The sequence below is a fragment of the Octodon degus genome, unplaced genomic scaffold (assembly GCF_000260255.1).
Source record: "Octodon degus isolate 3935 unplaced genomic scaffold, OctDeg1.0 scaffold00045, whole genome shotgun sequence".
Classification (NCBI taxonomy): Eukaryota; Metazoa; Chordata; class Mammalia; order Rodentia; family Octodontidae; genus Octodon; species Octodon degus.
Genome location: NW_004524621.1, coordinates 6,810,487 through 6,826,016, shown reverse-complemented (window position 1 = coordinate 6,826,016; position 15,530 = coordinate 6,810,487). Strand labels below are relative to the sequence as shown.

General features: G+C 53.9%; 1 protein-coding gene across 6 annotated transcripts in view; it reads right to left on the bottom strand.

The window, feature by feature from the left end:
• Nucleotides 1–15,530, bottom strand: part of Col18a1 (collagen type XVIII alpha 1 chain) — a 78,753-nt gene that overhangs the window by 34,304 nt on the left and 28,919 nt on the right. For 4 of the 6 annotated variants that reach the window (XM_023715979.1, XM_023715980.1, XM_023715982.1 and 1 more), the window contains exon 1: nt 6,968–7,692. The exons of 1 other annotated variant lie outside the window; for it this stretch is intronic. In XM_023715979.1, coding sequence (XP_023571747.1) covers nt 6,968–7,655 — 688 coding nt within the window. In that variant the 5' untranslated portion in view covers nt 7,656–7,692. Of the gene's footprint in view, nt 1–6,967; nt 7,693–15,530 lie in introns of those variants that run through there. One more of the 6 variants, XM_023715981.1, reaches the window with a different exon arrangement.

The window sequence follows — 15,530 nt, the reverse complement described above, 5'->3', positions numbered from 1 at the left end:
AGAGATGATTCCTGCACAATCAGAAAATCCCTACTGAAACCACGGGAACCAAAGCAGCTGAAACCATCTGGGAAAGCTGGAGGACTCAAGATTCCTGATGCCAGGATCTCAGGACAAATCCTGAGGGCATTTCACTGACCTTCTCAGACCAAAAAGCTACAACTCTAGTTGCATAGGTCCTGCTTTACCTTGGTCTTAACCATCCAGTAGAAAAGTATGAAGTCGAAATATAAGAAATAAAGCCATGCTGTTGGGTTGAGCTGTGGGGGACTCAGGTCAATAATTTCTGACATTGCCAGTTAATATAAGACCCAATGCTATTATGGGCTACTGGACTCTTTTAGAATATTTTGCTGAATTTACACACCTATAATATTCAATAACGGAACTTAGAAAAAATGGGGTATACCGATGAATGTCCATTTTGTATCTGTGTATTCAAAGAGGTTGGGATAGATATATGGTTGCATTCTCTTAATGAATAGAATGATTTGTTCTAATGGTGTTTGTAAATGGGATCACAAGTCCGCATCTTGTACAGCAATTAACCACTAAGAAGAATATATGCAGTGTATTATTTGTTGAAACTGTCCTTCCGATATGATTTGAAACTGTCTCATTGCTATCTGTTTGTCAATAAAACTTTGAAAAAAAAAAAAAAAGATTCCTGATGCCAAACTCCATAAAGCTGCTGTCGTCACCACTGGGTGGCAATGGCACAAGATGCCACATAGCTGCTAGGACAGAAGAGACTAGAAGGGGCCTCACATCGATGACCAACTGACTCTTTGGCAGTCTCAGTCTCTAATCTTGGCAAGGCCTCACGCACTACACATGCACACACACATGCATACACAATACACACTTGTGTGCACACTGGGGCACACACCTATGCATGTACCACGCATACATGCGCGTGCGCACGCACACACACACACACACACACACACACACACAGAGTGCACATGCTCAATCTTCTGAACTGTGGAAAGCCATAGTGTTGCACCTGCTCTGAGCACCTGGGTGACCTCCCCACCTACCCTGTCATCTCCACATCTACTCTGCAACTTTGAGTCACCCCCAGACCACACTGCTCAGTGCTCTCAGGCCCCCTCCTGGCTGCACCCATCGTACCAGTGTCAAGGCCCAGGAGGATGAAAGACCAGACACCCATGTGTGCCTCTCCACTTTCTCTGAACCTAGAAGCTGCTCCACCTGCAGCCTCCTTGTGCCCCTTGTCCCCTGCTGCCGTGGTCATCTTCTTGGTTGGGGACTTAGTTGTCACAGAGGAGATACATGCTGGGTGTGTGGTACTGTGGCACACGCCTGGTGGGCTCTCACTGGCCAAAGTTTGTGATCTCCTGGAGCCAGCTGGGCATACAGCCCAAACCCCCAGCCAGGGATTCCCTTCACTTCCTTTGGTAATGTAGGGAGAATCACATGAACATGGTTTTCTTTGCAGTGGGAAAGCCAGCCGGGGTGGCTCATCTGCTTGTAATTTCCTCTCTGTATTGTCCTGCTTGAGCGCATCTGACTGGATCATCTCTTTACTAGGAAGTTTATATCATGTTGTATCAGCAAAGTACACAGGGCCAGAGAGGAGGGAGTGATGGGCATGAGACAAGAAAAGGCTCTGTCTGCCACCTTCTGATGGCAAGGTGACAAGGTGCGGCAATCCCCTTCCAATGGGAAAGGACAGCCATACCAATAAATGGTGCTGGGAAAATCATGCAAAGTTGGGACCTCACATATCCTGTATTGACAAGAAGAAAGACTTGAAGAAAAGGCCTGGCTATAGCACCATTAAAAGAACACAAAGCCCAAACGCAGGATATTTGGTTTGCTGGTGATATCATACGCACAATGAAGAAAAACACACAAACTGGCTCCCTGAGAAAACATTTTACATACTGTATCAAAAATAATGAAGACAGTCCACAAAACAGGAGAAAATGTTTGCAGATTGTAAATCTCCGAAAGGGTTAATGTCAAGACCATAAGAAAATCCCTCAGGTTCAATGAGGACAGCAAAGTGACCTGACTGAAAGGGGGTGAGGGCTGGCCCAGGCATCTCCCAAAAGGGACAAATGAACATTGGTCCTGGCCTCAGAGGCTGAGGACACATTTATCAGCAGGAAGTGGGAAATCAACACAATAAGACACCACTTCACACTTGTGCAAGGGCCAACAGCATGGTTTTAAGGCCAAAAAACAACAGAAAGTGTTGGTGGGGCTTGGAGAAGCTGGAACCTGTGTGCACCGCTGAGGGGACCCTGAGGTGGAAACAGATTCTGGGGCTCCTCAAAGAGTTAAAGTTCGAGTGACCTCTTGACCCAAGGTCTCTTGAGACATTTGTGCACTGCAGCTCACAACAGCCTCACTCACAACCGAGGCACGGCAGCACTACAGTGTCCACTGAGGGAGGAGCAGGCAAACTGTAGTCCAGCCTGTGTGCCCAAGGGGAGGTCCCCAGCCTCCATAAGGGACCTTTTGACATGGCCACAACACAGGTGAACGTGAGGACATGGTGGCCCCACTCATAGGAGGGCTCGAGACAGGAAGCAGAGACACAGGGCTAGGGAAGGGAGTCAGCGTGTGAGCAGGGCAGTGTGACAGGGTAGGAAGATGAAGTGTTTTGAGCTGCTCACTTAGCCATGGCAAAGATGGTACCTTCATGTCAATTATATCACTGTAAAAAAGTTAGATAACAGTGACTTCACATGGCAGAAGGATGGATGAATCTCTAGTCATGGGTGGGGCAGCCTCAGGGAGCTGCTCTGAGCAGCTCCAAGGGGAGCCCCAGAGCCTTGCTACTCCTCAGGGAGATGGGGCTGGGCAGAGCGAGCTGCCTGCATCCGATGAACACACAGCCACGTAGCACAACCCATCATGCAGGACAGTAGGAGGTGTCCTGCAAACCTCACCATGACACAGGCCAATGCTCAAAACACAGGGCTCCTACAGCTCCAGGACAAAATATCAGTAACCTGATTAAAAATGGACAAAGGACAAGGTAGACATTTTGGGACATGGATTTCCCACAGCTACACAAGAGAAGCATCTCTGACTGCCTCAGAGGAGCACAGAGGAAGCCAGAGAACTTCCTCTGGGATATCTGCAACCTGGCCTACTCTACACCACTTCACATCTGCTAGCAGCTGCCCCCCAAAAGGCATGTAATGATGGCTGGTGAGGACTCAGAGAAAAGGGACCCCTACACATATGTGGTAGGGATGTCAGCTGGCTCTGCCATTAGGGAAAAAAGGCAGGGTCCCCAAAACCCAGAGTTGATCCCCATAACCCAGCAATCCCACTCCTGGATACATACCCACAGAACTGCACTCAGGCATGAAAAGGCACAGCCTCCTTATTCACCACAAAGGCAGGAAGTGGAATTCACCTATGTACACAGGATAGAGGAAGAGGCAGAGAAGACATGGTACCGACACCAGTGCAACTCCAGAGAGCAGGAAAGGCAGCTCGTCCATGAGAAGACAAGCATGGGTCTACGGCCATACCACCCTGAACGCACCCGATCTCGTCTGATCTCTGAAGCTAAGCAGGGTCGGGCCTGGTTAGTACTTGGATGGGAGAAGACAAGCATGGCTCAGTGGGCATGATGCTGGGCAAACCAAGAAAGATAATTCCCACACAGTCCCCGCAACAAGATGAAGTCCCAGATGCAGGAGTGGGAGGGAAGGAAAAGCAGAGGCTAATCAAAGGGCTCACAGTTCTGAGGACATAGGATGAATAGGCTTGGAGACTGAGCATCTTGCCTGGTGACAGTGGCAACAACACTAAGGTGCCTCACACAAAGACATAGTCACACCATGTGTGGGGTCTGCCACTTGACTCAGTCGTGCTGAGCACTCCAGGACATATGTATGTAGCATATGTCACGTGGGATATTTGCTCCTTGGCCTACTCTAGGCAGGGACAAGTCACGGTGGCTGCCTGTACTGGATGGGAGCCCACAGGAAGTTCCATCAGCCTCACATGAAAAATATTTGCAGGTTGCCAAACACAACAGATAATCACTTAGGTATTTTTCCATGAAAGTGGTCTTGTCTCCTTTTTGAATCAAAGTTAAATAGAAACTTTGAGTTAACTGAAGCATTCTGAAGAATGATAACACTGTAAGGCCCATGCTTGACTGGAGGAGTGAGGTAGAGACCTGGGCCACACCTGCTCAGGAGTGGGAACACTCCTGTCCAGCCACAGCACACTGGCCCATGGTGTCCCTTAGGGTGCCTCTTGCCTCTGCCATTCCCAAGGCCCAGTGCCCAGACCTCCACAGCAGACCCAGGCTCCACAGCAGACCCAGGGACACAGTTCCCACCTGGCCGGTCACTCTTGGGCAGCCTGGGGCTTCCTGGAGGTTGCAGCAGGCCAGAGAGCAGCCCACAATGCCTAACTTGGACACAGTCAGCAGCTGCAGGAGGAACACAGGGTGAGCAGAGGGGGGGCCCAGATGTGTAGGACCAGGTGTATGCAGATGTGGCAAGACCAGGGGACAAGATAGTCCCATGAACAAAAGGCATGCATGAGGAAGGGAACTAGACATCTCTGAACAGGCATGAAAGGCAGCAGATTTGAGTTTCCTCCTGCCGGAGCTCCTCCTCCCTGCCCAACACCTCCCTGCCACACCAGCTGGGGTCACCTCTAAGGGTCAGTGTTTATGGCTCCAATCCCAAGATCTCCCAGCCACTTCTGAGGGACCAGACACCAAGGACCCTTTCTGTCCCATTGGGCCCTCTCCCTCCTTTTGCTTACCTAAAGCTGGTGACAGTGTCTAACAGATGTGGGGGCCACCCTGGAGGACTCAGGGAGGGGCCCACAGAGGGGACCCTGCCACCACATCTGAGAGTTCCTGGCCTAATGATATGTGCCACCCACCTCTGGCCTGAGGGGATGCGGGTCACTAGCATGATGGAAAAGCCCCCCAGGGCCATGCTGGGAACACAGCCAACATGTCCAGATGTTCCCTAAAAAGTCCCTTTCAGGCACTGACTGGCCAGCTGGCTGCAGTGAGAGAAACTCCTCGCCCACGCTGCCTGGCCTGGGCCTGGCTGCTGTAAGGACCGCCCGGAGCCAGCCCAGCCTGAATCTCACGTGACCAAGCCTCACCAACAGAACACTTGGCTTCCCAAGCTTGACCCTGGGCTGCAGGGCTCCTCCCCAGAAGAAGGCTGCTGTGCCTAAGTTGCCTGGGCCGCCCACAGGGCCAGAGCAAGCACCTTAGTCAGCCATGGTGAGGTGAGGCAAAGCCCTGCATGGAGGCCTGGGCCACCTTGGTTGTTCCAGAGATGGGGTCATGTAAGTGTCAGGAACAGGGCTGTGTACACAGACACAGACAGACACACAGAAAAACACACAGCACACACACAATGCATGGCCCCCGGGCTCACACCCTCCAGGCCCAAGGTGCAGCCCTCTGTGCCCCTGTGCTAGAACTGGGCACCCTCAATACCTGGCCCTGCCCTGCCTGCACTCCATCCGCACTCCAGGCCTGCAAGGCTCCAAGGGGCTCCAGTCTTTACTGGACCAAACTGGCCAAGACTTGCTGGGAATTCCTGGCCCAGGCAGCCCAGCTACATGACCTACTGACCGTTCCTGCCACAGTCACCCCCACCTGACCCAGGCTCAAAGCCGCTGCCGTAGGTGTGGAAGACAGGACACCCACATCCATAGGACAGCCAAGGCACACACAGCATGGGGAGGAAAAGGTAGAATGGGACCAGCAAGAGGAGCCAGCACAGGTCTGAATTGCTGCCCAACCTGTCCCTGCCACCCTCACCAGCAAGCAGGAGGGGCAGGCCAACTGCAGGGTGAGTGCAATCATGGTGGGTATATGCCTGAGCAGGCACAGGAGGCTGGGGCCTCAGTGTGCCCATCCTCCAAGGCTGCACAGGCCCTGGGAGCAGCCAGACCCATCCCTGGCACCCCAGATGCTTAAATGGCAAAATGTAAGGATTGGGAGATATAGACAAAGCCATAGCTCTGTGCCTCAGTTTCTTGGTGTGACTGAGGGGATAGTGGGCTGTCCCAGAACTACGATGAGAGCTAAGTCACTATGAAGCCCTGGGGCCCATGTGGTAGTGCACCAACCACCTGAGAGCAGCACAGAGTGTGCGAACACCTCCCCTCTGGGAGACGCTATAGCACCTGCCACCATGGCTGCAGCTATGACTCTATAGCCCCAGGAGCTCACTTCAGGGACACGGTGCCCACCTGGCAAGGCTAGGGCTGCTCTGGTCACCTGGTCAGGCATCAGGAGAGGGCTGATAGTTACCTGCTGCTGGCCCAATGAATACACAGAGCCCATCTTCCTGGGCACGCAATGTAGCACAAGCTACAGGCAGCTGGGCCCCGCCCAGGTGGCTCCAGCACGCATCCTCAATGGCCTCACAGAACTGGCGGCAGGGTGGCAGGGGAAGCGGCGGGCCAGGGCTGCAGGGGGGCGCCAGCAGCAGGCAGAAGAACCAGGCCAGAAAGGGGTGGCAGTGTGTCCGCAGGAGGCCTCTCCAGGCCTGCGCAGCTGCCTGCACCTCCTTGCCATTCTTGTGGCGCAGGTGGTTGGGCAGCCATGAGCGCCTGATGCCCAGGTGGCTGCAGATGGGCAAAGCAGGTGTCAGGTGCAGGCAGTGGCCATCAGGCGTTGGGGGGCTGAGCCCCAGCAGTACAGAGTGATTAGTGAGCCCAGGCCCCCTGGAAGAAGCCACAGGAGAGACCCAAGCACCACTGTTCCCAGGGAAAGGTTCCATAGCTGCCAGAGAGAACCAGGCTGAGGGGCCAGAGGCAAGAGCAGAGGGTTCACCCGTCACCAGAAAAGGCACCCAGCGGAAGTCAGGATGTCCATGGTGCTGGCGACTACCAGCTGCCAAATCTAGATCCTGGGGCTGCCCCAAGGAGTGCCAGCTGCCCCAGGGAGGGGCTCCACCAGGTGCAGGAGAGAGAGAAACTCTACCTGGGGACACAGGTGGCACAGGGGATCCCCTCAGTGGTGACTGGGACCTACCCAGGGATGGAGGTGGCTGGCTGGGCATGGCCAGTGCACTGGCTTTGGCTGTCTGGGTTCCCAGAACACTTGAGGCTCCATGATTGGGCCCAAGAGTGGCCCCGCTGTCCTGGAGGTCACCAGAGTGTCCAGTAAGGTTGTGCAGGATTGTGGGAGTAGAGGTGGCTGGCTTCCCTACAGAAGCAGAGGTCCCAGTTGGAGCAGTGTCGTCCCATAGCTGGAGGAAGCTCTGAATACCTTGGGCCACATTCAGGATCTTGGCACCAACGCCTGCGATGTTCTCCTCCTTTGTGTCACTGCTTGCAGAGGAGTCAGTCAGGGGCCTGGGGGTGATGTGGGCAGCAGGGGTCTCACTCTGAATGGCTGCATATTCCTCTGAGGCTGACCGGGGGCTGGCAGGGGTGGTCCTTGGCTCCGTGGGGTCATGCTGGGTGGCCACAGGCGTAGAGCGGGCTTCTGTGGGCTGCGGGGATAGGCGGCCTTGGGACTGGGAGACTGGCGTGGCTGTGGAGTCACGGATCTTTGGAGACCAGAGCCAGTCGGTCAGCAGGGTGGCCTGGGCAGGTGCCAGGCAGCAGGCAAGCAGCAGCAGCAGCAGCAGCAGCAGGCGCAGGCATCCGCTGGGGTCGGGAGCCATCAGGACTGTGAGAGCAGTGGAGGCCAGGCAGACTCTGCCAGCCAGGAGGAGGGGCCGCCCCGCCCTCCCCACTCCCTTTTCACTCTCCCGGGCTGGCCACTCCCCTGGGCACTCCCACAGACAGAAGGACCAAAGTGACAGCAGAAACCAAGGTGACAGCACCTTCAGATCCGGTAACTCCTTCCTCCACATCCAGGGAGGGGGACAGGGTGTTCAGGAATGTGGGTGGGTTTTCTCCAACTCATCTACAGCCTGGGAGCTATGGGCTTTCTGCCTGGGGGATGTGTGAGCCTGGGGGCCTCAGGCCAGGACCAAGCCTCTGGGGATACCAAGGCACCAGCTGTCCCACCCTCCCCACAGCTCAGAATGCTGGAGTCCTGGCCTGGAGCCACTTCTCTGTGGTGAAACTGGAACTTAAAAAATGCTCAACTCCTTGCAAATCCAATTCTGACCCAACTGCTGCCTCAGGGATGAGAGGAGGAAATGGGACAGTGGGAAACCGGCCAGTCCCCTTCCAAATTCAGCCTGACTATGCACTTAGACCTTGGGACCTAGGGTCACCCCTCCAGCTCCCCGTGACTCCCAGGACTCCGGCTTTCCAAGTACCACCAGCATCTCTGAATTAATTCTTGGGAATGCTGGGCCCTGGCCAACTGCATATGAGTGGACATCAACAGGAAGGCATTGGATAATTCATGGGATTTATTAAGCTTGAGCTGCCTGGCTCCCACTGGCCCCAGGGCAGTTGGCTTTTGGGAAGCGGGTAGGGGACAGGCAACAGCAGGTCATTTTCTGGAGGTGACCATCTCAGGGATGATTCCTGAAAGGCCTTGCCTATGAAGGGAGAAGGGGTCCAGCAGTGTCACCTTCCACCCTCGGGCTCCTTGAACATGCAGCTGGCCCAGGGCCGGGATGGTCCTGCAAGGGGGAAAACTAAGCCTGCAGTCCCACAACATTGGAAGGAGGGGGTGCCCCTGGCTGCCCACATGGCCTCAAACTGAGTGTCTGTGAGGCTTGACTCAGAGCACAGAGACTAAAGACATGAGGCGCCTTCTGAATGTGAGTGCGAGAGGCTCTTTTCGTGAAGCCTGCCTACCCAGGGACAGTGGGCAGGCTGTGGGGACATGGGCCTTTGGTGGGAATTTTGATGGTGGTGTTTATGCGGTACTGAGAATTGAGTCCAGGCCCTTCACAATAAGCTACATCTGCAGCACATTTATTTATTTATTTATTTATTTATTTATTTATTTATTTATTTATTTATTTATTTATTTTTTAGACCAGGGTCTCAATAAGTCACTAAATTGCCCAGGTGGCCTTGAACTTGTAGTCCTCCTTCCCCACCTCCCAGAATGCTGGGATGACAAACTTACCTATCTACCATGATAGATTCAATTTGAAGTTGTAAATAATAACAAATTTCAAAACAGATGAACTAAAACCACTCTGATAGCTGAGGTTTTGCATTGCTGTGAGGCTTTGTAACACCAGCCAAAGCCCTGCACAGAAACAGCCATGGGGGCAAGCTGGCCAAGACCCCTGTGTTCCACCCTGCTGCCCACCTGGTGGCCCATGACCTTTCCCACCTTCCTGCTGGGCCCCAGCCCACAGGGCAAAGCCTGCTGCCTCCTGCAGTGCTGCTGGAAGGAGGGAGGCTACACAGAATCCTGAAGCCTACACACAAGTGTCTGTTGCAGGACATGACTACCGAGCCCGAAGGCATGGGCTGAGCTTGGAGACCTGCAGGCTGCTTCCCTGACTCTTCCTCAAGCTAGAGTGACAGGCATGGCCTCTGCAGGACACATCCCTCACAACTGACCACTCCAGTCCAGAGTGGCACTCAGCCCCCAACACTGGTAGGCTCAGTCTCTACCCAGGAAGAAGTAGCACATGCGTCCAGTTATTTCTGGCTGAGCCAAGCCAAGGCCAGCCATGCCCAGGTCTGCCCTAGCAGGCACAAGTGCTGCTCAGGTCATTGGGCCTCAGAGCCTGGGCAGCACCTCAGAACATGGCCCCTGGAGAGCACCCAAGCCTCTGCTGCTTCAGGACAGGGCAGCTGTGAGGCCAGGTGCAACCTGGGCTGGGGAGGTGGGTGGAGCAGACCCCATGCCTCCTTAGTCCCTGGCTTTACCTGCTTGTGTTGCCAGGCTCCCTACCTGAGCACCTGTAGCAGCCAGAGGAGTTCTGACCTCCACAGCAGTGACCCTGATAAGCATCCCACCTTTGTACCTCAATTTTCTGATCACAAAAGAATCTGGCTGGACAGAAGTACAATGACCCACCCGGAATATCCCTGGGGCCATGTGAATCTCAAGTCCTTGAGGAGTGCTGTCTCAGTGCCAGGAACCCCATTAGGACCCATCCTACAAGTAGAAAGACTGAGGCACAGGCTTAGGGCCCAGCTCAGAGCACCGGGACACCAGAAGCAGAGTCAAGTGGCAGCAGGTGGTCTGCACTCATGCACACTCTCATGCATGCACACACTCAGACAGCCCCTGCACACACAGTGTCCCCTTGCCCTGCCAGCACTGCTTATGCCTGGCCCGCCTCCTCCCTTCTGCCCAAGTCCCCCTGGCCACCTTCTGTAGGCAGAGGAGCCAATGCACTGCCCCATCCCAGCCGGGCTCTGCAGCTGGGATGCAGCTGGGATGAAACAGCCCTATGACATGTCCCCAGCTGTGTCTGGGACATAGAGGAGCCATCCATCGATTGCTGGCCAAAGGGCAGGGCTTGGATGTCTGGGCTCAGGACAGCTTCCAACAGCTGACAGTAGTATCCCTGTGCCATGAAGTGGCAGTGCTCCTAGAACTAATCCCTGAGACACAATGGAGCAGTCTCAGCAGTGCCCAGGCAATGGTGCCTGCTGGAAAATTCACTGCCATTATGTGATTTCATGCCTCAGTGTATCTATGAAATTTTAGGACAGATACTCTGGAGACACCTCCCCTGATCTGCACCTACTGAGAGGGAATCCAGATCGGGCCTACCCTCCATGACTCACAGTTGTAGGACACCCTACAACTCTGGGTGCCCAGACCCTCCCTGGCCAGCCCCATTCCCATGCTCAATGCAGAATCCTGAATGTATCCAGGCACAGGAAGGACAGCACACCCAGACTCCTTGGAGACCCTCGAGGCTTTGGCTGCTGCAGCACATGCTCCTGACGGCCCCACCAGGTGTGCCCCATCCCACATGCACTCACATGTGCTCATGACTGGCTCACACACTCTCACACACTCCCTCACCTGAGCAGACATGCTCAGGGAGCACTTGGGTGTGGTCAGGGCTCCAATCAGCAGCACAGCAAGCCGCTCACACGCCCTGTCCTACTCTGGCCCTGTGATGGGTCCTGCCTGTGCCCTCTCCCAGGGTCACCATCTGTGTGTTCAGACTGAGGCACCTACCATGAGCAGCACATACCAGGCACTAGGGCCCTTCATTTTTTTTTAGTGGCTGGCTCAGCCCACCGTGGGGGTGGGGCTGGTGCAGCATGTGGTGCTGGGGATTGAACCGTGGTCCCCTGTGCTTGCTTAAGCTGCCCTAAGCAGGTGCTTTAGACTGCTGAGCTATCTCACTGGCCCCACTGGCCCTTTTTGCAGGACCTAGCCTGTCTCTTGCAGCCTCAGGCATGGGGACATATAGGGCACACACAGGGACAGCTGGGCTCACATGATGGAGTCCAGACCATGCCCCAGGCACTGGAGAGAGAGCCTTCATCTCAAGGAAAGACAGAGAAAGGACAGTCCTACCCAAGCAGAGGACCCCACAGGAGAGGACATGGTCAATGCCAAGTGCCACCAGGGCTCTGGGCACTGGCTGAGACCTTTGCTGTCTACATGTGAGTCTGACCTAAGGCTAACTATCCTCTGTTCCCCTGGCAACCTGATGATGAAGCATGACTCTGTTGCTAGGCAACAATGCTGGGTAACAGTGACCCCTCCCTGCTGTGTGGCCGGGACGCTAGCAATGCATGTGGGAGGCAGAGCTATGGCTGCCCACACAGAGATCTCCATGGTATGGATCTTGGAAAACAATCCACCCCCTACAAGGTCCTGCTGCTCAAAGACCAGGGAAGCCACTGCTGCCCTAGGACCTGCTGTCCCATGCTAGCAATGTTCTGAATCTAGCTGCCCAGCTACACTCTGCCCAGACCCCTCCTTTGTCAGCCATGTAAGCCCTATTCACAGGATCCACCTACAGTGGATGTCCAGGGACCCTGGAGCTACCCACTGCTGCCTCTTGCCTGTCACATGGAGGAGCAGAGATGCTGCCAAGGAAGCACAGATAGATTTTTTTCCAGGGTGGCTACCTATCATCCATCAGGACAAAAACTAGGTCCTTTGTGGGGCCACAATGAGTCTCTGCTGGTACAAGAAGCAGCCACAAGAGCCACCAGGGCCCAGGGACTCATGGGAGCCAGACATTGCCAGGGCGGGGGCCCAGTTATTCCAGAGTGCTTGGCCCCACATGCCCTGGAGGGCAACTCCATGACTCAGCTTGGGCCCCAGAAGCCACCACACCTGCTGTAGGCCTGGGGTCCCTGTTGCAGGTCTGTTCTCTGCCAAGAACCCTGGGTCAAGGAAACCCCTCCTTCCCCTGCACAGCAGTCCCCCAGGGAGTCCTGACCCCACATGCACCATCTGTCCCAGCTCCACAGCTCCTGCAGTGGGAGACACCCAGACTCAGCCAGGGTCTGTTCTGTCTTGTCAGTGGGCTGTTCTGGATTCCTGAATAGTGTGGTCTTTCACTTTCACAGGACACCCATGTGTAAATGCAAGAAGCTGGCTTTCTGGAAAGCAGGCATAGGTAAATGTCAGAGAGGACACCAGCCCCAGCCTGGATACGCCAGCCTGATATGCCAGCCTGGATACCACAGTGCCTTGCAGCTGACCACTCCCAGAAACAAAGACACAACCTGCAAGCTTTCCACATTGCCTTCAGAACATAAAACAGGGCTGGAGAGATGGCTCAGTGGTCTAAAGCACCTACTTGAAACAAGCTTGGCAAAGCACAGGGACCTCGGTTCGATCCTCCAGCACCACATGCCAGCCAGCCCCGCCCCCTGGTGGGCTGAGCTGGCCACACACACACACAATAAATAAATGTAATAAATAAAAATAAATATTAAAAAAAAAGAACATAAAACACAGCTTTTCCCCTTTTGGGGCCCCTGGATTATGACTTTCTACATGTTCTGCTGGACACTGGCTTATGGCTACTTTGTAGATCTTGATGATAGAGCACTGAGCTCTTGCAATGCCTACCAAAGGCTCTCTGCTGGGATACAAGTCAGGGACTGGCCAAGGCTGGGTCATCCTCTTTAGGAGCTCTCTGAAGCACACAGAAGGGCTGGAGGTAGCCCCACCCACAGAAGCTTAGCACCTCCCACCCTATGGGGCACTGCCTGGCACACAACTCATGGATCTGAGGGAACATTGCAACATTGGTCTAATTTCTAACCAAGAACTGTGGAGCCATCCCACTTTCCTGCTCTGTAGAAAGCAGGGCGGGCCAGGCACTAGCAACCCTCTTGGAACAGCACACAGGTTCCACTCTGGGGTTTGGGCCCATGTTCATGCCAGACACATCTCCTTGGGCCAAGGCCCAGTCTCTGGGGTCCCTACCACCTGGTGGAGCACAGAAGCCACTGGCTTGAAATCCAAATGCTCCACTGGGTGCCTGCAAAACCGACAAAACCCTTTAGTTTCCTAAAGAATCACCATGAACCACTTGGTACTTGGTGAGGTAGCCTGGGCAGCAGAGTAGGCTCCTCATGACTCCCATAGGCCGAGGATTTAGAGACCAGGACAGCACAGGACCTGGGGCTGCCCCTGGAGGACCAAGAGTGAGGAGGGTCATCAGTGATGGAGAGGGGCCAAGGGCAGCAACACAGGATTGGTGTCAGGAGAGGGTCCTTCCCAGTGCTAGCACTGCCACATCCCCTCCACATGACTGTCTTCCCAGTGTTCCTAGCACAAGCCTGATCCAGACTCAAGGAAGCAGCTGAACACATCCTGAGTATGTGACCTCACTGGCACACAGTGGGGCTAAGACCTCCAGTCAGCCAAGGTGGAGGGCAGGAAGGCCGAGGCTGAGGCAGAGGCTCTGGGGTCAGGACAACCTCCACCATGACCAGTCCTGGAGCAGTTCCATGACAGCCCAAAAGAAATGTGGCCCTGTGGCATCAGGGTCATTATCAGAACAACAGGGGACACTTGAATAAGGCCTGTTGGTCACTGCACAGACAGAACAGTTACAGACTCCTGAAGTGTGGCTATGACAGTGAATGCAGGGTGCTGGCCCTCAGAGATGGCACAGTTGGGGGTCAGGCTGCTGTGCCTCACCTAGGAAAATGTGCATGAGGGCCAAAAAGTAGCTCAGCAGTCTAAGCACCTGCCTAGGCAAGCACAAGGACCGGGTGCAATTCCCAGTACCACATGCCACACTGGCCTGCCCTGGGCACACCAAGCCTGCCACCAAGACTGGGTCTGGTGGCACACGCCTGTAATCCCAGTGCTGAGAAGGCTGAAAACAAGATCACAAGGTGTCCGAGCTGCGTAGTGAGACCCTGTACCAAATTCATTAATAAAAAAAGTGCACGTATGGACAGGACAGTGTGTGCACATGTGTGAGTATAGCGTGCATACATGGGCCTGTGTACTTATTCCTATGTGCATTGATTTCATGCACACGAATGGGTGCATACAGATTTCCCATGGCTGAGTGTGCATTCAGGGGCACATGTGTGAGAAGGCAGGTGTGCATGGGTGTGCATGGCTGTGAACACAACTGGATGCGCATGTGTGCACATTTCCAGACACAGACCTGGACTGGAAACACCAGCAGCACCCAGAGAAATGTGGCAAATGGTACCAACATCCAAACTGAACTGAAGATGAAGTGAGTGCCCCCAGCACCTCAGCACTCCCCTGCATGGAATATAGAAAAACTGTTGGGGACACAATGCAGAGGTTTCTTCCTGGTGTCTGCCTGGCACACACCCCAGTTGGCTTCACCTTGAGAAATGCAGTGGCTTGGAGGAGGCAAAGAAATGCTTTCCAGACACCAATCCATTCCCCAGGGACCGTGTGGGCATCATTCCTGCCAAGCCTCCAAAACCACCTGGCAGGGAGCCCAGGTGGCTGGCGAGGCTGGTGCACTAGTCTTGAACTAAATACTGTGACAGGGAGGACTGGTAGCAGGGCATAGTGGGGCCAGTGAAGATTCCCTACATTTCCTAGATGCTGTAACTTATCATCACTTACAGGAGAAGAAGATGGAGAGGCTCAGGGCTAAGTGTGGACTCCAGGAAACCACTCATGCCCAGCCCACAACAGAGCAAAGATGATTTCGAACTCCTTGAAGAACAAACACAGGACACAAGTTGAACACCAAAAATGAGTAAGCTGAGAAAAAAAATCAGGAAAACAATTCTACTCACAATAGCTTCAAGAAACAAAACTCAATCGACCTGCCAAAGAGAAGAAAGACCACTGCAATGAAAATGACATACACTGAATAAAAATGTGGAAGAAGACATGGAAGACAGAAAAACCATTTGTATTTATGGGTCTGCACAATATTGTTAAAACAGCCATCAAGAGAGAGCCAGAGTTAACACAAACTCCACCAAAAGTTCTATGATAGCCTGCCCAGAAGTAGAAAAAACAATCCTTAACTCACGTGTAAATACAAAAGACACAGAAGCTCTACAGCAACTGTGAGGGGGGATAAAAGGCAGGAGGTGTCACAATTTCTAGTTTCAAATTATACTACAGGGCCGGGGAGATGGCTCAGTAGGATAAGCACTTGACTGGCAAATGCAAGGATCTGAGTTCAATCCCCAGTTCCGAAAAAAAAAAAAAATTAAATTAA